Raw genomic sequence first — 22,447 nt, 5'->3', positions numbered from 1 at the left:
TCACCTCAGCTGCCCTGCTCTGCTGCTTCCCCAAGTCCACCGCTGCTGAAACAGACTTGAGGAAGCAGCACAGCAGCTGGGGTGCTGTCGGGTTGGTCCTGCAGCACCGCCCCTCACCCCCCTGCTCGGCCATAACTACTGCAGTCTGGGGGTGGGGAGCCCGCTCCCCTCCCGGAAACTCTTGGTGACGGCGCAGGGCTTCCCCACCTTCCTGCAAAATGGCGGAGGGTTTGCTCCTCGCCACGCTGTTCCCCGCCCACCCCCAGATGCAGTGCGGGTCCTGGCAGACCCGTTACAGCCATCCACTGGAGTACCTCCTGATACTCCGGCATATCCGATAATCCGGCACTACCTAGGTCCCAAAGGTGACGGATTATCGGAAGTCTACTGTATAATGAAAAGCCAATACATTAAGGTACAGAGAGTACACATTTAATATCTTCCTGGGGTTTAAAGACTAACCTTGAAGTCAAGCACCCGTTTATTTTTTAAAAGCAAAAAAACAGAACAAAACAAAACATTTGATCTGCCTAATTTATAGATCACATTCATAGTAAGGCTTTTTTAAAGTTATTTCAAAGCATATGTGAGAGAAAGATACTATAAAGTCATAATTTACAAGAGACTGATCTATCCGGTAAGTCATTTAAAATAAAATATCTATATACACATTGATGTAAAAAACAGAAGTATTTTATATCTAGAATTTCGCTCATTATAAAGGTAGCAAAATTATTTACTGGTAAATTATCACAGTGCAAAACTATACTCATTTTAAGTTGTTTGGTACTATACCAGAGTAATTTTTAGCAGTGTTTTAGAAAGTTTATCAATCTGCAATTTTGAAAACCACGGAATTGTTGAGTTTCTTAATTTAAAATTCTGATGTTAAAATTAGCTTTTTTAAATCATCCACAAACTTTATAACAAAACAAAATGTATAATACAAATTTCTGAAGGCAAGGTTAGTATTTTTATGATGAATCAGTATATATTCGCAACACTAAAGATATTGAGAGAGACTTGTGACACTACTCCTGGTTGCAGATACAACGTTAAAATTGACTGCTGGTGTACGTGGAAACATTACTTTTGTTGACATTAAAACACTATTATTATGACCGAGGGGAATTTCTGAGTACTCAGAATTGTTTACTTTTTCCTAGTCTGTGTATGCCCTTCATACATAATTTAAAACAGTACAATGTGCAAAATTTCTTAATGTTTTTTAGGACTACTGAAGAACTACAGAATCAATTAACACACAGAGTTGTCAATCTATGAGAAAAGCAGGTATTGCTGTAGAAAACAGAATACTGCTGACTGTAACAGAAAAGAACTCTTTGGTGACATAAGAAGCAATCATCATGATGCCCAGCAGACTTGCCATCTTTCGCCAATAATAGCCAAGAACAGAAGGGCAATTTATTTTCGGAACATTTATAGAACCACACAACAAACGTTGACACATTTTCCCAGCACTTCTCCAGTAGATATGAATTTGGATTTGGTATCAGTCCCCATCTAACATAAAATTTCTCTCACAGTGAAGTTCACGTAAATATTTAAAGCCTTATGTTTTTTACAAAGAAGGATGAAAATGGCATGGAGTTAGAAGGTGGCACAGCAGCAATTGTGTGTCGATTAAGGAATTCAAGCTTTATCACCGAAGTTTACTAAAGCATTATCCCCCATCAGCTATTGTCCAATGGCATCGATTTTTTTTCTAGATACAAGAGTGATTTAATCAAAACTGCATGAACCATGATATCAAAACAAACTTGAAAGTTCTGCCATGGACAAGTGCCTAAATGCAAACCTATCACATAAGCTTGGTTATACAGTAAAACTCCAACTGCCTGGCATCCAGTGGTTTGGCACTCCTGATAGTCCGGCACCAACTGGAACCCAGAAGTGCTCTGGCCAGCCGGATAATTGGAGGTGCTCTGCCCCAGGCTTCCCCAAGTCAGCCACTGCTGAAACTGACCAGCAGCTGACTTGGAGAAGCTGGGGGCAGAGTAGCTGGGGTGCTGCAGGGTTGGTCCCGCAGCGCTGCCCTCTCCCACGCTGCACAGTTTCCAGCCAACCCTCCCCTCCACCCCAGACCCTTCATAGCCCCCCTTCCGATAATCTGGCACCCCCTGGGTCCTAAAGGTGCTGGATTATCGAAAGTTTACTGTATAGAGTTTCCCTTTTAAAATGCTTGTTTTTTCTAATTTTATATAATTAGATCTCAGCACATGCAAGAATCAGCAAAACAATCCAATTTAAAATAATCCAATGAACTCTTACAAGTTTAGTCTACTTCTTTGTTCTTCCAGGTCAAGTCACATGAGTGATAAGTTTTTGTTGTACACCTAATTTAAAGCTTTATTCAGATCTTACCTTTAGCATTAATAGATTCCTGTTTAGATAAAATCTCACATTCATTTGGTTTATCAGATTCTTCTGGAATCTAAACAGGAAAAATAATGTTTAGACAAAAACTTCTATGAGGGAGAGTTGAGTAGTTATCTGGTCTTCTCTCTATCCCAAAGTCCGGAGACTCTCCAGTCTGGCAAAATCCGTGGTTTTGAATATTCTGTAAGTTCCACAGTTTACTTGTTAGTTGCTCTTCCATAGATTAAAGATCTCACTGTTAAGATGTTTTAACCTGACAGCCTAAATTTTTCTTTTACCTTCTTAGTTCTCATTGTAAGCCTATTTATCAAAATGAAAAGCTCCTCCGCCCTCAGTATTTATCTCATTCGGTGCTCTTAGTTATACTTGGCTATCTCTTAGGCATTTTAGCAAAATGCCTGTATTTTAAAAAAGCCTTCAGAAGTCCTTTCAACCCTTCACTCATTAGTAAATTAAGGAACAAGTCTCCAGAAACAAATAATACTCATTCAATAATTTCTAACAATCAAGTGGTTGAAATATAAAAATACTGAAAGTTTATTTTGAAATCTACCACCATACTAGAAGGCTGGAGAATAGCCAGTAATTGTACAGGTCTTTAAATTATAGATTCGTAAAATTTATTTCAGTGCACTTAAATTGGATTGAAAAAAATGGAATAGAATTATAAAGCATGCATTGACCAACTGGGATGATAGAATGACTTCTGCAAAGGCAAATTGGGGTTTTAGTAAATCTACTACAAGTTTCAAGGACCTATCAATGAAACAATGAAGAAAGAACCAGCACCAAACAATGTATCTGGACTTTTAAGAAGTCTTTGATAACTATGTCCTTGCCATAAATGCTAAGACAAATAAAAAAAAATTAAAAAAAAGATGGAAATAGTTGGAGTTTTCCTTTAGAAAACTGAGTAGTAACAATAGGACCAAATCTCTTTTACTGTAAGCTATCCTATTACAAGGAGAATAAACTTTTCTGTCAAATCCTGTAGGACAAAATGAAGTTACCTTCATGTCCATATCTACAAAGTGAAATAGTTACCCTGCATTTTGAAAGGTGGGAAGAATGGGTTTTTAATACAGATTTTCAGAGTTCCAAAACAGACTAAAAAATTATCACTATGGTGTGCATGATCTTTATAAAATACAAGTTTTGGAATAGCAGTTTTCCCAGAGGGTTTTTAAAACACAGCGAGACTGTAACTGGAATACGTAGGGACAGTTCACTTGACATACAAATTCTCTGATGCCAAAGCTTTAAACTGATGCACTAAATCAGACTGAATCTGAAGACTATGCTAACCAAATGTGTGTTAAAGAAATCATAGTTTTAACCTAGCAAAATTCAGCCCGGAAATGTAAAAAAAAAATATTTTAACAGTGAAGGATGTGGTACATTTTCTCTCAGTTGAAGGCTTTAAATCCAGACAGGATACCTCTATAATATATGCTTTAGTTCAAGTTTTTGACCCAAATCCTGGAATCACTGTGTAAAATCTGATGGCCTATATTATACAGATCAGTCTAGATGACTATCAGTTATACTTCTGGTCTTAAAAATCTATGAAGATAAACGATGAGACTAGATGAATATGAAACTTAAAATGTTGAAAACGTATGAGAGATCTGCAAAATTCTCTGAAAAAACCTCCTTATTCAAAGTCAATTAGTCTCAAATTTTCTGTTTCCAATTTGGTGAAAAGAGGCTTTATCAAGTCATTAGGTATTTTTAAAGCAACAACCCTATGACATCACCAATGGCTACTGAGCTAGGTGGTGTAACAAACTAAACTAACATTATTCTCTAAAGATGGGAAATGAACAACAGAAACTTTAAATGCACTAAACCCGAGTGTCACTGCCACTACACAGGCCAGGTTACATCACCTGTAGTAAGAACAAGAACCACGGCTAGGAGAGTGAGGGCCTGGTGGGCTCTTTCTCCAAACCCTTCCTTCCTCACCACACATAGGCATCCTGCCTCTCCCAATCATGGATAATATTATGGTTTTCACAGTCTTCTGCCACAAAATGTATTAAAAAATTGGCATGTCACATTCTAATCATCAGGTCAGAAGAAAATGATCTAGTCTGACCTCCTGCATATAAACACAGGCCATAGGACTTCCCTTAATTTCTATTTGAACTAAAGCAAATATGTTTGTTTCAAAAACAAATCAATATTTAAAAGTTTTAATAATGAAAAGTCCACTATAACTCTTGATAAGATGTTCTAATGATCAGTTATCCTCACTATTAAAAATAGCATCTTATTTTCAGTCTGAATGTGTTTAGCTTCAACTGCTAACCATTGGATCGTGTTACAATCCTTCATCTCCTATAATGAGGAGCCCCTCTTCTCAAAATTTCTGTTCCCCATATAGGTAGTTATCTATACTGAAACCAAGTCATCTCTTGCTTTATCTTTATTGAGCTTCTTGAGACTGTCACTGAAAGGCATGTTTTCTAATTATTTATCACTCTCATGGTGCACCACAAAACCCTCTTTAATTTATCAACATCCTCATTCAACTGTGCACAGCAGAACTGCACGAAGTAATCCGAAGAAGTTACACTAATGCTGAATAGAGAAGTAATATAATCTTGAGTATGAATAGGAAGGTTATCTGCATTACAAATCCAAAAACTGTATTACCCCTTTTGGCCACAGGGTCACACTGGGAGTTCACATTTGGCTGATTATCCTGAGAAGCAGTGATTCTGAGAAAAACTTGGGAGTCATATGAAAAGTCTCCCATTCTTTAAAAGTGGCCTACATTCTTTGCTCCTAAGAGTATGGGGCTTTATACTTAGGCAATACAAAAACATTGTAAGCTTGCTTACCACATGAGCAGGATCACTCTATCAGTGAGCTTCCCTTTTCCTTGATTCACAACTCCCCCAATCTTTATCTCATCTGCCAACTTTATTAGTAATGATTTTATGTTCCCTTCCAGATCATTGAAAAAAACAGTATTAAATACGATAGGATCGAGAACTGATCATGCAAATACTATTATTGACAAGAACTCAAGAAGAAAGTGTGACAGGAAAAATCATAGAATTCTAGGACTGGAAAGGACCTCGAGAGGTCATCGAGTCCAGCCCCCTGCCCTCATGGCAGGACCAAATACTTTCTAGACCATCCCTGATAGACATTTATCTAACCTACTTATCTAACCTACTCTTAAATATCTCCAGAGATGGAGATTCCACAACATCCCTGGGCAATTTATTCCAGTGTTTGACTACCCTGACAGTAAGGGACTTTTTCCTAATGTCCAACCTAAACCTCCCTTGCTGCAGCTTAAGCCCATTGCTTCTTGTTCTATCCTCTGAGGCCAAGATGAACAAGTTTTCTCCCTCCTCTTTATTGTCAAGTATGGGTTCTCTTGGCCAGGCCTGGCGCGTATAGCCGAGATCTACCTCAGCAACCTCACCACATCACATGGATAGCAACAAGGCTTATCTACCAATAAAATGGAGCTTGTCAGAGTCCAGCACTCAACACCATATATGGGCCTCACACCACACCCAGACCATTCCCATGCCACTCCCAGAGCACAAACAACACCAAATATGGTAATAGGCATGAACATAAAAACCTCTCAGGCCTCAGCTCCGGGAGGGCTCCCAGATATTGGAAGACAGAATCTGAGTCTGGCTTAGGACTGATCACCAAAAGGCTGCCCTCCCACCCAACGAATCTAAAAAGGGGTGCACGAATCTCGAGCATGCTCCGTTTCCTTGTGTGTCTTTGTGTTGTTGTTGCTGAGTTTGTAAGTATTTAATTTACCCCCACTATTGTTAAGTTGTTTAAAAGAGACAGGTTAGAAAATATATTGCTCTGTGGTAACTTTTACCCTTGCTATTGTCAGTGTTAAAGAAACAGTTTTTTAAAGTGTGTATATATTTGACTTAGCTGTAACGTAGGTAGGGTTTAGAAGTTGTTGTATGGTAAATATTAAGTAGTTGTTCATTATATTAGGTAAATGTTAGGAAGTTGTTCAGCTTAATAAATCACTCCTTTAGCAAAACTTGTTGTCTTGCCATCATTCTGTATTTTCACTGGGTATTTGAACCTTGAGCCTCTGGGGCTCCTGCCATTTTACCGAACCAAGCACCAATACTTATGACACCCTTTTAGATACCTGAAAACTACTATCATGTCCCCCCTCAATCTTCTCTTTTCTAAACTAAACAAACCCAATTCTTTCAGCCTTCCTTCATAGGTCATGTTCCTTCATAGGACATGTATCCATGTATAATATTTCTTTAAAGCAACCATAGTGGTTCAAGAATACAGTGCATAGATAACTTCTCTTCATTGAAATATTTTTGGGTACCAACTTGGTTTGGAGTTGTAGAACTCTGATAATACCTGTCTTTGTTCATTTTCGGCTGTAGTTTCATTGCTGGCTTGCAGTGAAGTCTGGACATCAACAGGCCCTTCTTCAAATTCTTCTATTTCTTCATCTTCATTCTCATCTTCCCCACTTCCATAATTAGTTAAAGCTTGTGTTTCCGCTTTCGACAAACCTGGTCAGTCAATGCAAAGGTTTCATAATAGCTTAGTGACAGATAGAAGTTACACTGGCTGTTAATTAAAATTCTTGTCCACAAGTATTTCAAAAAATAAAATTCAGTCTTTAAAGTTCTCTTCATATTCTAGAAGAAGAAATAAGGCAACATCAGGTTCCTAGAATTTCAACAGAACAGGATAAATTATACATGTAGGAGAATGGTAATGACCTGTAATTCTCCAGTGAGGCCTTTTCCTAGAATGAAAATACTCTACAGAAACCTTTCTGGAAGTACTACCAATTACACCAAAATACCAGTGCTGTGCTGTAATGCAGCCAAGTATTTTTATTTATTATAAAGTCTACTTGAAGAGTGCAACCATGATGGAAGCAGGAGTGCAACCATGACGGAAGCAGAAGTAGTCAAGAGTGGAACAAAGGGACATCATTTAGGAATAACGCTATTAGAAGAGAAAACATTTAGGTGCAATACCCAGGAAAAGTGAACAGATAGCAATTGGAGTTGAACTGCAGAATCAGATTAATAAAATGAGAATAAAAGCCACTAGGGCTTGGAAAGATTCATCTGAAAAGAGACTGAAAATACTGAAATTATCTGCCTTAGGAGATGAAAAAGAGAACATGATAAATATATATCAAATAATAAATGGTATAGACAACGTAGATAATAAACTTTGGTTTCCCTGAATCTCAATGTATGAACAAGGGAACATCCACTAAAATTAAAAAGGAAATATTTTCTTCATACAAATACATTTGAATGTAGAATTCATTGTCAGATTAATCATATCACAGAGACTAAGAACATGACTAGATTCAAGAAAGTGATCTGTTATCCATATACATGTTCAAAGTAGTTATTAATGGAAAGAAAAAAAAATCAGAAGGAATGTAAGCGCCAGGCTTCAATGTTCAAGACAACTAAGAAGTATCACAAGGCCTTCATTAGAGAAGGGTGGAGTTTCTTGACTCATCCTCTGAAGTTTGCTTGATGGCTGACTGTTGTCAGACATAAGTTACTAGATTATACAGACCATAGATTTGATTTACTATGATGAGTTCTGTGTTTCTATAAAAAAGAAATCCATGAAATAAATCATCTAAGTTAGTGAAAACTGCACAACTTCTGGAAGTTAACCGAGACCGGACAAGATATTGGAAAAAAACTACCCAGAAAAGGAGATAGACTAGACAATTTTACAAAGTTGAAATAAGTTCTGTTGTTCTTATATATCTATAAAATCATTAAAAATGTGCCATAAAACTAGTTGCATGAAGTTACAGTCAAAACTGAATAATGACTTATGAAACAAAAAACTCACTTATAGACACTGGACAGCCTTCACTCTCTTCATCTTCTTCCTGATCAGAAGCATCAGATCTCATACTTTGAGGCACTTCACCACCATGGTATATTTCTGATTCCTGTGTCTGTTTAACTGTTTCAGTCTCATCCTTGTCCTAGCCATAAGTAAAATTAAACCTCTATTGAACAGATTTTTCCTTATTCTGGATAAAGAGATTATTGTAACTTTTTTTATTCATCAGTAACAATTAAGTGAATAGCCTCTACAGAGCTGCATTCTGCACTAAAATCAGGAGGAAAAACACCTAATCAAACAGGCAGTATTTTATTCAACAATCCAAACATTCTGAGAGGGAGACTGAGAAGTTTCCATAGTGCAAATTGCCCTCATACATTTCTACTAATTCCAAGAGTTCACAAAAAGTTCCACAGGTGAGAGTGAAAATCCATGATTATTGTGCCTATTTTTACATCAATTCTAAGTTAAACAAACACATTTTTGTTTAAACTTATTTAAATTATTGCAAATCATTACTGTGATCTCAAAGTCAATCTTACTCCTTCACACTTGCTTCATTATTAGCAAAGATCCTACAGGTCTCAGTGGGTTTTCAGTCAAATCTGATGTAATCATTGTGATTTCACAACTCCAAATATCTTTAATGAGATTACACACAAATAACAGAGAGCAGAATTTGTCTCTGCATCAAGAATATAATGAGACATAAATAGACTCAAACTTGAATGCCTGTAAGCTCTAATAGTGCTGTTGTGCTAACAGAATGAAAATGAGTAAAATTTGGTCACTAAAATAACCTGCCAATATTAAATACATACAGAAGATAATCTACTGATTATGAAAGTACACTTTTATATAAATCATTTTTCAGAGAACTGCACTTTAAAAGTATTTCAGAGACAATTCAAGTAACATGAAAGCTTATTTCCAAATAAATCTGTTAGTCTTGAAGGTGCCACGGGACTCATTTTTGAAGATACAGACTAACATGGCTACCCCTCTGAGAAGTTGGCAACAGTTTAAGAAAATACTAATATGATATTTTCAACCAAAATTAAATTCTAAAACATTTGTTTTCAAGAATCAGAGTGAAATGGATTGTTGAGACATTCTGGGTTTGTATGATCAAACATATTTGTTCAAATCATTACTAAAACTGCTCTGAAAGTTATATCACTAATTACATCCGAAAGTCTAAAAAGGAGTGAATACAGCTACAGCTTAAAAAAAGTAAGTATAACCTACTTTGTCTTCATCAATATCTTCCGTAGATGAACTAACGCCTACCTCAAGAACTCTCTTTGCCTAGAAAAAAAAAATCAATTGCATGATCTTCAGTTCTGAATTGAAAATATCCATATTACAAAACTTAGCGTGCATATAAATCCACATTTGAAGTCAGAAATGGCTTTGAAATACTGGAAGAAATTGACTTAGCAGCATACCTTTAAAAAGAATTATTTTTATATACCCTGACCACTATTATAAATTCCATCTAAAAATGGCAATAAAATAGCAAGTATCTCAATTCTTGTGGTAGTTTTTGAAGGGCTACATCTTTAAATAGGTGTCATCACCATGTGGGAGTTTCAATACTTGTTCAGAAATGCTTTGGTAAGTATTTACTATTTAATTATATTTTAAATCTCACAGATCTCTCACAGATGTGTTCTTTTCACATTAAAAAGAAATTAACTTTTCTGAGTCTTAAAGAAAGTTACTAGTGCTTCCATTAAAATATGAATAGAGAACAATTACAGTAAATAAGAAGAAAGTGATTAGGTAGTTGCTTAATGCTGTGGTGGGGATCTATTCATTTAGCTTATATCATTTTTATTTTTTCATTTCTTTTTTTCCAGTTAGTTCATTATGAATCCTGAGGATGCTGCAGTGATATTTTTAAGTGACACTATGTGATAAACAGCCCAGATTTTAAAAATTGCTCACGATGTATCCTGTTGGTATTGATGATGCCAAGATACTCTTAATTAGAAATAGAAAATAATTCCTGTGAATAAACCTATCAACTTCAATCGAACAATTCATTTGAGTCAACGTAGTCATGTGAATGTTTACAAGATTGGATCCTATGTTTATTGCTTACAAGGCAAAACAGAAATCTGTAATGTATTCCATGCACTAAGCCACTGAAGAATTAACTAATTGACAGGCCTATACAAAATCACTTTATTACTGTGATGTTAGATGCCAATTTTGGCTGGACATATTCTTGAAGATTTCATCACAACAGTCATTTACAGGCAGTCCCCGGGTTACGTACAATATAGGGACTGTAGGTTTGTTCTCAAGTTGAATTTGTATGTAAGTCGGAACTGGCGTCCAGATTCAGCCGCTGCTGAAACTGACCAGCAGTGACTATAGGAAGCCGGAGGCAGAGTTGCTCTGCCCTGGGCTTCCTAGAATCAGCCGCTGATCAATTTCAACAGCTGCTGAATTTGGACACCTGGGACAGAGCAGCTGGGGTAGGTCCCCGCAGCTCCGCGCTGTAGGGACCAACCGGGCAGCGCCCAGCTGCTCTACCCCAGCTGCTCTACTAGCTGCGCTCCCCCCACCCCCAGCAGACCAGGGAGATGCGGGTGGCGGGGCCGCCGAGACGGTGCCGCGGTCCCGCCCGCATCCGCCGCGGCTTTGCTCCCCGTGTCCCTGGTCTGCCGGGGGGGCTCCCCCAAGCAGACCAGGGAGACGCGGAGCCAAGCTGCCGAGCACGCAGGCAGCAGGACAGCCCAGATGCGCAGCGGCTGTCCCACTGCCGGTGTGCTCCGAGGCTTTGCTCCCCGTCTCCCTGGTCTGCTGGGGGGGGGGGGGGTTCCCCCCAGCAGACCAGGGAGACGCGGAGCAGCTTTTCTCGCCCCGGAGGACGCGGGCGGCGGGACCGCAGCGCATCTGGGCGTCCTGCTGCTCCCGTCCTCCAGGGCAAGAAAAGCCCCGTTCGTAACTACGGATCCGCATAACTCGGGGACTGCCTGTAATTAAAAAAATAATTTGTCATTTCCAGAGACTCCAGGACAATCCTGGAAGACTGGCAACCATACTGTCCTGTCAGATTAATATAAATAATTTCTCAGCAGTTATGTACTTTTTCTAGGAACAGTTTTTAAAATATTTGAGTTAAACATATACATATTAACTAAAATCAGATAAATTGCATGCTTAATGTAAAAGGCTTAAGCAATTAACCTCTTTATCATAAGGCTGTATTACTCCAACTGCTTCCATTTTACTTTTGCATCTTTGTTTTACATTAATACTGTTGTTATCCAAGTCTTTCATGAGTTTAAAGAAGGCCAATTCATTAAATAAAACTTCAGAGATTTCCACGAGAAGATCCTCTCCACAATCTTTTAGTTTTCTACCAGCAAATTTTGCCAGTGAATCCTGTCAAAAGAAAAACAGTTATTCAGTTTGAGCCATGCTCTTAAAACTAAAATGAAGACTTAATAGATTTTTCTTGTATACCCTTGAAAATCAGGAGGCTAATACATGACAAAGTTAAGCTAGTTAGAAAAAAATTGTCTAGGTAGCCTGTTTAAACCATATCCTCTTTCTTTAAATGGAATCATGATGTAATGTGGAGCACCTCTTGTTACTTGAGTCATGGTTCTGAATTGACCCCAAACCTACGGTAGTCAAAATAATTTCACATGGGTGACTGGAAAGACATAAAATAAGTTTCTACTTTCTGTACAAAGGTGTGCGCACAAAAAAAACTATCCTCATGGTTACTACCTTGAAAGACAGTCTCAGCAGATGTATTTCTCCACCTGTGTTTTACTTTAAATATTTGTGCATACTTTGTAAGATAGCTGCTGCTTGTGAAAGATACAGTATCTTCAGCACTTCTATTCTGCATATAATAGGTCAAACCACAAGAAGGTGACAATGCAAATTTGTCTGCTGACATTGCTCAATTCTGTAATAGACGGGGGTGAAAGTAATTTATGTTTCTTACAGGTACTGTCATGTCATAATCCTCGAGGGGAGGCCTCAGGACAGAGGGGTGGGGGGTCAGGTGAAATAAGACAATTGCTTTTCTTCTCCTCCCTTCTTCTTCTGAGTCTAGGGAGCAAAGGGAAAGTACAGAGCTTGCTGCATTATTCTGGCTCCTGACTGCCCAGGGGAGAGACAGAGGAAGAATGCAGCAGGCAGTGCACTTTCAGGGAGCAAGGGGAAATCAGAAGGAGAAGAAAAGCAACAGGGAATCAGTATATGTGGCTGCCGCCCTTCCACCTCCAAAATGGCAACGGGTAAAGGGGGGCGTGCCAGACCCTTTAACCTTACTGGCTGCCTCCTGATGAACGCAGCAACCTGCAGGAAACGTCAGGAGCCTGGCTGGGAGTGCACCACCCTTCCCTACTGCAGGGTCTAAGTCTGAAGCATCCCAGCCCCAGCTGGGCTATGTGCAACAGCCAGGGGAAGATGCCAGCTGCAGTGGCAGCCAAGAGAGCCCAACTCAGTTTCAGCCCCAGCTGATCTTCCTGGGGGCAGAGAAAGACACAAAGTCCCAGCTCTAGCTGTGCTGGGGTGGCAGGCAGAGGAGAGCCCATTTAGTTTAATTCAACTCCAGCCTCAGCTGCATGAGGAGGTAGAGAGGGGGAGCAGGAAGAGGTGAGTGTTTTAAACCCCAGCTGGGCTGTAAGGCTGGGAGAGACAAAATGTCTCAGCTATAGCTGCACTGTAGCTGAGGCAGGTAGACAGCAGCGTTCCCTGAAGATTTAGTGGTCTGCAGAGGGGAGTTAGCTTCTTGGGGGCTAGCTGGGAGGGGAGAGAAATACTGATTGACAAAACTACAGTAATAGTGGTTTGTTTTTTAAATGAATCCAAATAAATTATCCTACTCTCTCCAATGCTGTCTTTAAAAATCACATTTAACAGCTTTTTTAATAATTACAAAAGTAAGACTGTATTTACACCTATCTTTCACATTAGACGGCAGTTCCAAATTGCTTAACTGGTACATGAATGCTACCTCGTCCTGCTGTTTAAAACATTTGCATTTAGCTTTGTCTTGAAACATGCATTATAGTTCTAAAGTTTGATTTACAGTATCAGACTTAAATTTTTCAGCTTATGTCCCAACTCCAGCTCAGAGACTGCAGTGGTTAGGAGAGATGCCTCTCCCCAATTTCTAAAGCTTAATGGAAATCACTTGGATTCCAGACAAGTGAATTCCATTAAAGTGTTAGAATTTGTTTGGGAAGAGGTATTGAAAACCATTAAGGTCCAATCTTTGTTATCTAATATAGCTTTGGCTCTTCAGAGTACTTCACTGACTCAAATAGCAGAACTAGGTTTGGTGTTGTGTGCTTTGTAGGATACAGAACTTATTTGCAAGCTCTTTGAAGGAGGGATTTGTCTGCAAACTCTGAAGCCAAGTATTCACGTGCTTCCTTTTACATAACAGAAGGGGTTTGAGCCTACTCTGATTTGTTCAGTTGTTGAGACAGTGTGAAATCAAGAAAACTGCTTTTTTATACAGGACCCAGTGTTTAGGACCCATTTAAAATATAAACCAACCACTTGCTGTTTTACTTCTTTTCATATTTTCAGTGTTGTCATTTGTTCGTGGTTTTGTTTGCTCTGTGTTAATTTATTTTTAAAGTTGTGTGCGAAATATTAAAGTTGACATCCCTTAGAAATTGTACAAGACTGAATGAATGCCTTTTACTCTTCCTTCCAGTATCAGAAAATATTAGTTGATTTTACAGATTTGTTTAGCATCTATTTAATGGCCATGTCTTTAAATATAGGTTCTTCAAGGTAGTACTAGTTTTCTTTTCATTTGATTCATATTAAACAAACATCTTAAGCCATGCACCTTGTTAATTAACCCTGATGTCACATATCTACACATTAGCCCAATATTGGTGCATACATCAAAATTCAATCCAGAGGGAACATTGCTCAGCACAGTTGAAAATTAAGTTTCATTGTAGTATAGCTTAAAGGATGAATGTTTAGACTAGAGATCATGTATATGGCAAGTTATTTAATTTGCAATATAGCCCAAAACAAAATACAGGCACTCCCCAAGTTACAAACATCTGCACAAACAAAAGCTCACCTGTAGCCACCTTCAGGCAAGAGGCACAAGTGCTGGCTGGAGGACCTCAAGAGAGCAGGAAACGGTTGCACATTCAGCAGCTGGGAAGAAGTGGCGCTTTGAAGAAGAAAATGTCACTTCTCTCCAGCCACTGGCTGCACAGCCACCCTTTGCTCCTCTGGAGTTCTTCGGGACACATGAGGAGCTGAAGGATGCCTAGAAATCCCCATCAGAATCTCTATCTAGCTCCTCATCCTCCTCTAATTGAACCTGCCTTTCCTCAAGCACCATTCAAGATTAAATAAACTATTTTTCATTGCAAATATAAAATATTTCATTATATGTAACAAATAGGCTTTTGTGGGATAGCCTGGGAACCTAACTACCATTTATAACATTGTTTTTTGGGAAAATACATTATGTGTTCCTAACATCTGAGTTTAACTTCTGGAACATAGCCTGTTTGTAAGTTGGGGACTTCCTGTATCAATGAAGAGAAGCTACTGACCTGCAGTATGCCACCAAGTTGCTTATGAAAAAATTTCACAAATTCTTTGCTTTCATCATTTTGCTGTGTAAGAGTCAGGACCATACGTCTTACTGATGTCAATAGCTGTGGAGAGCATATTTCATCCATGTGTTCCTAGCAAATCCCAGGGGATAGAGAAAATTATTACTACTTAAAGAAGTGGTAACTATACTATATCTTGAAGCTGACATTTATCCAGATATTTTGCAGAGCTGTAACACAGTCTGAGTACACAGTTAAAGGATAGTTCATTTCAATCCTATTCACGTGGCAGAGCCAAGTTGTGTTTTTAACCCATGTCATAACTGTCCCCCACACTTGGAAGGAATTATAGCTAAGCCCTTATTTATTTAAAAAAAACAACACACCTTACCACCCACTTCATCCCATTCCACCTTCCCAGTACAGTTATTTCACACCAGCCACTGGAAATTTTACAAACATCTTCTGATGTTCAGATACTCCATGACTGTGAATGTTTTAAATCCTATGTATGCTGGACATTGTTAAAAGACATCAACAAGTTGTAAGCCTCTTTAAACTCATAGGCAAATCTTAAATTTTCCCATCAAAAATTCTGTTAAACCATCAGGCTATATAAACATTTAAAGTGTCAACCAGTAGGAATTATTCTTACAGATATAACAGTAACTTGTATTGTGTGCACACTACTGTGGTGACACAAGGTAAGAGTAAGAGTGCTTGGGAGTTAATCATTTCTGCATTTACACTTCAACTTGTTTTTTATTTTTAATCCTGTGTATTACTGGACTTTCCAATATTTGGCCTATTTGGGAAAAATGGACAATTTTCACTTATAATTATAATTATATGAATTTACAATTTCAGATCCAGTTTAAACTTTTCCTTTTAAATAAAATTGTCAAAGAAAAATACTAGTATGGCTAATTTATGTGGAACTACTAATCTCCACCAAAAAGTAAGATTGATTAAACCTACACTGAAACTGCATTAATTAGCATCTCAGACTGCTGCTTGCTAAACATAGAAGAAAATTATTGTATAAGTATATATGTGGACTTAAGTCTTCTACTTTGTGGATACTTCATTCTGTGTGGTTTTTAAAATCTACACAGTTGTCTCTGTCTAGAAAGTCTGAAAGATTCCTTGTAGCAATAAGAATTTCCAAAAATTCCCCTCTTTCCACAAACCTTTTAATTTTTAAGGGCTACCATCTATATTGAGTTTAGATCGAAGATTTTCAACAACAAGAGCTGAAATTAGGCTCCTTAGTCCATACTTAGGCTCCTAAATAATGAGTTTCAGAAGTTATTTGTATCCAACGATATCTCCTGGACTATGTCAAAATTCAATAAAAACTTGGCCTCTGTCCCAAGGAGTCCAGTGTAAATTTGTGAGAATCTCTATGGTATTTATAAGTTCTGTAAGAGTACAGGTAGAATGTAAAAGTTCTCCAGAAATTAATACATTAATGTAGATGAGCACGAAAGGGATAGTGCAATAAAGGGATAGTGCAAGTCCTGCTCCCAATACATCTAATTCAGCTGCAATATTTTTAAAAAGATTAGTTTTTTGAGAAGTATCTTAAGTCTGATTATATATTACATATGAAAGACTACTGTGCTTTTTTACCTTTGGGAAGCCTACAAGGTATCTGTGTCTGACTTTATAAACCGTACAAAGGCATGACAGATTACTGTAACATTTCTAATTCAGCAGCAGGTGATTTCCACAATATGCACTGAAAAAACTCAAAACAGAGAAAGGTCTTAAAAGAAGTCACACAGATCTTTGGACTAAAGAAAAAGTTCATAATATTTACCTCTAAGAAAAAAAAAACCCAAAAAAGATTCCCATTGCTCCAACATAGATAACTCAATTTTCTGTGTTTTCATTTTCAGGAAGTCTACCCACAAATCACAAGTGCCAAATTGGAAATGAAAAAGGTTCATTTTAGAGTAAACAGGGTCCAAGATTTTAAACCTTGCATCTAGAAAAGCCACGGCTGTAGTATAGTTTGTTTTATACAACTATATTATGTCATAATTCTCCTGGTTAACCATAGTTGTAAGAAATGTTTTTTAAAAAGTTTTTTCCAATTAAAATTCCATTGAATTAAAATCTCTTACCTTCAGAAAAGGGATGACCTCTTTCATAATTGCTTTAATCTGTCGGTCAAGCTGCTGAGTATCTATACGAGGACATGGTACAGTGGAAACTTCACTAGGCTGTGGCACACCTTGATTCTCATCAACAGATAGACCTTGTAAAATAAAATGTATTCAAATCATAAGATATTTTTATTACATGAGTATCAGTTTTAAAAACTACACTGTACTTTTAAATTTACTTATGTTTAATTAATTATGGCAGAAATCCTATATAATTTTAGTTTAGTTGCAATGAAGTATAATTGAGATGGAAATGAATTGTCAGGTGATTACTTCCTGACATTATTAACAGATATAATTTTCAAATACACAAAAAAGCCCCAAATATTATTTGCATACCTTCTAATTTAGTAGCAGAGGCACCCTGGAGATTACTACAGCAGCCCTCTGAGTCAGGGGCACTTTCAGCTTCAGTTTTCATACGTTCATATTCCCTCATCCTAGCCAATGCCTGATCTAAGTGAATCACGGTATTGCCTATGTTTAGAACAAAAAATACTTGTCATATGTTTTTTAAATCTACATTAAGGTTTGCATATGTAAACACAATATATATAATAGTAATAATGAATTCAAAAGTAAGATTATGTCTAAGTCCAAAAGCCATCATTAATTAGGACACAGCAAATATATATTTCATCTTTAGTAAAAAGTAGTCAAGAGTTTCACATACATTAATTGCCAATATTTTACAATATAATGTTTACCAAGATCATCAGTAGCAAATGGTTCAAAATTTGAAGATGTAGACATGATACTGCCATTGTCTGCATCATTTTGTTCATATTCTCTACTTGCTCCTGTGTCAAAGTTCTTCTCAAAAGTTTCCTAAAAAACATACAAAAGAATTTATATAAAGCAAGCAAATTCTCTACTCCCTTAAATATCCCAGCAAGACACTGATACTTCCTTCCCTCTCCTTCTAAGGTTACAAAATGTGTTACCAGAATTACATACAGGGAATGACTTAACTAATAAAGAGGTAAGTATTTAGAGTGCTTCTATTATGATCTACTTTGTACCCATACATAGGGAATATAATTGATTGGCACATTGGTATTAGTGATTTCTTAAACAAAATACAGAAAGCTTTAAGTCTTTGGATTCTAGTAGGAAGTAGGAATGTGAAAACTTATTGTATAGTCAACAAACTAGTCAACTAGTTGCTTCCCCCACCTTGCTGCCTCTATCAAAAAGCAGCAGCAAGGGGAGAGGGAGAAGAGAAGGGGGTGCTTCGAAGTGGCAGCACCACGTGGTGCCTAGGCCGGTCTGCCATTTTGAAATGCCACATGCAGCCCAGGTCCCCAGCTGGCCCCGGGCTGTATACAGCGTTTCAAAGCGGCAGCACCGCACGGAGCCTGAGGCTAGCTGGGGACAGGCTCCATGTGACACTGTCACGGGGAGCACAGGGCCAGTCGGGGACTGCTTGAGTCCTCCGCTGGCCCCATGCTCCCCCGCAGTGTTTTAGCCTTGGGGATGTTGCTACACTTCAAAGGCACCCTTATAAACTAATTGAATAGTAGATGCAAATTGCATCAATTATTCCATTAGCCAATTAATCTAAATTTAACATCCCTAATAGGAAGTGCTAACACTCCCTACCGACAGCCCCAATCAGAAAAGCTCTCATGCTCCTGAAAGTTATGACAGCTGACAGAATTGTTGCAAGTTCCTAGCAGAATCTCAGTCTCAGATATCAAGTAATCTGAGAGATTTACATTAAATGAAGGGCACTGAAGACTCCCTTGCTATTCATACAAGATTTTACACTAGTTTTCAATATTAAATTAAATAAGATTCTACATAATTCCCATGGGAAGATGTCCTTTAGCAAGTTTCTTTTTACAACAAAGTGACTGCTTATAAGCGAGTGTGGGGTTTGAAACACAAGTTGCTATTATGAATGCAGCATAACAACCTACACATAAACTGAAAGATGAAGAAATGAATTTCATATTAAACTAGTTTCTAAAGATAAAATCAAGAACTTACATCATCAGTTGTAGCGAGACTTTCACTGGGAGTAAGTTCAGAATTTGAAGCTATCCATGTAGCTGAATTCAGTGACTTTGTGCATTCTCCTTTTTCATTGTTCTCAGATATATGTCTAGTCACTATATCCTAGATCAGATAACAAATCTTAAATCTATATTGTAAAGAAAGTTTATGCAATTCATAAAAGTAAATAAGGTATGTTGCATACCTGTAATGCATACAACGCTCTTTGCCTCAAGTAGTCTGTATTTAGTAGCTGAAGCTCATGGAAAAGTTCAATAAGAAAATGTGGACGAGATTCATTTTGAGATATCAGAGTAGCTACTTCAGAATAAATGGTGTCCCTCAAAGCCTCGAACATAGAAAGATCACTCCCAGTTTCTGTAGAAGAATAAAAGAGCCAATATTTGCTCATGTAATTGTTGGTAGTACTCTCTTTTGAGGTATACCTCAGTCATATTTGAAAACTTTATCTTAGATTCAGTATACATTGTAAGCAGCTGAGCAAGTTTACTGTTTCTGAGAGCTTTACTATTTCCTGAAAGCTACCAAGATTTAAATAATAAAATTGTATTTTAGACCAGTGATTTTCAACCATTTTTTATTTGCAGAACGTTAACAATTCTGAATGGAAGTGCAGCCTCCTCTGAAAATCTTAGAGTCTACACACCCTGTTGAAAACCACTGTTTTAGACGGTCATATATGTTTACAGGAAGACAAACTCAATAAATTAAAGTACGCCACACATTCAGATGTATCAGAAATCAGAACTAGCTTTTTGTTTTTTTTCTTTAAGTTTGTGAATGACATCTTTAAATAAGGTATGTTATACATCTGAGTATACTGTGTACACACACACACACACACACACACACACACACACACACAGGTTTTGAAAGCAGGTAAAAAAATTTTTTTTTAAACCAGGCCTCTTTAAAGAAACAGGGAACACAGAAAACCTGGTCTGGTCCTAATTTCTATATTCTAAAGATGAAGTCCCAACAGAACTTACTACAACACTTAAATCCTACTTGTAGGCTGTGCATAGGGAGGGAGTATGCAATAATATATGCAAAAAGGATCTCCATACAAACTACGAACAGCTTAATGCAGATAGGGGCATAGGCACCAACTCCATGGGTGCTTTGGGGCTGGAGCACCTAGGAGGAAAAATTAGTGAGTGAAGAGCACTCACTGGCATCAAGCTCCTCCCGCCATGCTTCATAGGTCAGCAACCACATGCCTATCAATTCTTCCCGCTCCCTCTCAGTGCTTTCAGAGTACCACAGAAAGCCAATTCATAGCCTTCAAGCTCTGGGATGGAGGAAGAGAGGGAAAGGGAGGAGCAGCGACAGACCATGCTCAGGGCTGCGTGTGGGGGAGGTGGAGAGGAGGCAAGGCAAGGGTTTGGGGAAGGGGTGGAGGGGACTCAAATACCCCATAAGAACAGCCATACTGGATCACACTTAAGGTCCATCTAGCCCAGTTTCCTGTCTTCCATCAGTGGCCAATGCCAGGTGACCCAAAGGGAATGAACAGAAAACGTAATTATCAAGCGATCTCTCCCCTGTCATCCATTCCCAGCTTCTGACAAACAGAGGCTAGGGACTCCATCCATACCCATCCTGGCTAATAGCTATTGATAGATTTATTCTCCATTAATTTATCTAGCTCTTTGAGCCTTTTTAAAGTCCTGGCCTTCAAAACATCTTCTGGTAAGCAGTTCCACAGGTTGATTGTGCATTATGTGAAGAAATACTTCCTTTTGTTTGTTTCCAACCTGCTACCTATTCATTTCATTTGGTGACTCCTAGTTCTTGCATTATGGGAACAAGTAATAAAATTTTCCTTATTTACTTTCTCCAAACCAATCATGATTTTATAGATCACTATCATATCTCCCCTTAATCATCACTTTTCCAAGCTGAAAAGTTTCAGTCTTATTAATCTTTCCTCGTATGGTAGCTGCTCTATACCCCTAATCATTTTTGTTGCCCTTTCTTTTTGGAGATGCAGTAACCACATCTGCACACAGTATTCAAGATGTGGGTATACCATAGATTTATACAAAGACAATAAGACATTCTCTGCATATTGAGTGGATGTTTTCAGAGAACTATGCACTATGTATAGTTGGGATTATGTTTTCCAATATGCATTACTTTGCATTTATCAATATTAAAATTAGTCTGCCATTTTATTGCCTAGTCACCTCATTTTGTGAGATCTTTTTGAAGCTCTTCAACACCTGAACATTCAGGCTCTTTGGATCATAACTGGATCACACTTCCATATTTTTCCTACTTAAAGTATAATATAAAATACCCCCCAAAACTGAGAAATTGGTGCTTATAGATGGGGACCTAACCCAGAGTACATACACATTCATGCATGAATAAGTTAAATTGAAGCAAATGTGCTGGTTTAAGCTGCTTAATATGAATTACCATGAACTTTTACCCAAACTGGATTGCTTAGAAATCATTAATGTTTAACCTCTCCATCAAAGATAAGCCAAGATTTACCACACAAAGCACTGTTATTTTACATTATCTTCACATGCAGCTCTTAGAAGTTCAAAGAATCTTCACAAATGTGTGAAGTGATTAGAAATATTCGTCCAGCTGGAATACTATTCTAGCAGAAATGTTTGACTGTCTAATTCTTATAAAAATGAGGCTTCTCTAAAAATTAGTGAAAACCAGAACTATTCTACAAAGCATGCCACTTGTTTCACAACGTAGATTTTGATCTTCCACACTATTGTTTTTTAGACTTCACATTATTTGGGGAAGAGATACTTCACTATTTGTTTGGCACAGTTTTCCTACTGTATAAATCAGTATTCACTGATAAAACTATAGGAAAAGTAAAATCTAAGCTAATATGATTATTAAAAACTGAAGTGCATAGGAATCAGCTCTCACGTTAAAGCCAATGGTCCATTCTACATGGATATCGGTCTCTTCCAGTGGCCAGCAGGGAGGGGCACTCCCACAGCAGCAGAAGCATTGGTAGATATAAAATAACTTGGGCACCGAACCATGAGTTATGTATGATTTTTTTAAGGTGGAAAGTGAATACTTTGAGGGAGGGATAATAAAAAAAATCTGTTACAATGACATGTATTATAAATGTACAATGTATAGGTGCAATGTAAAATCACATGTGGCCTCTTAAAGTTACCACAATGAATATGCAAATAAATGAATTACCACAATAAATATTCAAATATTTCAGTGCCGGTTTGCCAACAGTTTTTGAATGAATTTGTCCATCTATGATGTACAAAAGATTGGGAAACACATTTTATATAAAAACAGTTAATAGTGCAATTAACAATATTTGTAGGAAGAATATGAAAGTACAAACCAGTTATGATCCAAAGAACAGCGTATTCAGCAAAACAGAAGATTTTTGTTTTCCTGGAGATTTTT

At 37.7% G+C, this 22,447-nt stretch overlaps 1 protein-coding gene across 11 annotated transcripts in view; it reads right to left on the bottom strand.

Moving 5' to 3' along the window:
* Window positions 1-22,447, bottom strand: part of PCM1 (pericentriolar material 1) — an 87,563-nt gene that overhangs the window by 3,908 nt on the left and 61,208 nt on the right. For 9 of the 11 annotated variants that reach the window (XM_075931153.2, XM_075931152.2, XM_075931158.2 and 6 more), the window contains 11 exons: window positions 19,218-19,390; window positions 19,007-19,135; window positions 17,722-17,842; window positions 17,354-17,491; window positions 16,973-17,106; window positions 14,841-14,975; window positions 11,470-11,667; window positions 9,517-9,576; window positions 8,269-8,407; window positions 6,784-6,941; window positions 2,386-2,455 (listed from right to left, as the gene is read on the bottom strand). In XM_075931153.2, the coding sequence (XP_075787268.2) occupies window positions 2,386-2,455; window positions 6,784-6,941; window positions 8,269-8,407; window positions 9,517-9,576; window positions 11,470-11,667; window positions 14,841-14,975; window positions 16,973-17,106; window positions 17,354-17,491; window positions 17,722-17,842; window positions 19,007-19,135; window positions 19,218-19,390 (1,455 nt within the window). Of the gene's footprint in view, window positions 1-2,385; window positions 2,582-6,783; window positions 6,942-8,268; window positions 8,408-9,516; window positions 9,577-11,469; window positions 11,668-14,840; window positions 14,976-16,972; window positions 17,107-17,353; window positions 17,492-17,721; window positions 17,843-19,006; window positions 19,136-19,217; window positions 19,391-22,447 lie in introns of those variants that run through there. The other 2 variants (XM_075931157.2, XM_075931163.2) reach the window with 2 other exon arrangements.

Source organism: Pelodiscus sinensis, chromosome 4, assembly GCF_052426305.1.
Source record: "Pelodiscus sinensis isolate ZL-2025 chromosome 4, ASM5242630v1, whole genome shotgun sequence".
NCBI classification, from domain to species: Eukaryota; Metazoa; Chordata; order Testudines; family Trionychidae; genus Pelodiscus; species Pelodiscus sinensis.
The sequence above is the reverse complement of the archived record's forward strand: the minus strand, read 5'-3'. Positions and strand labels throughout refer to the sequence as shown.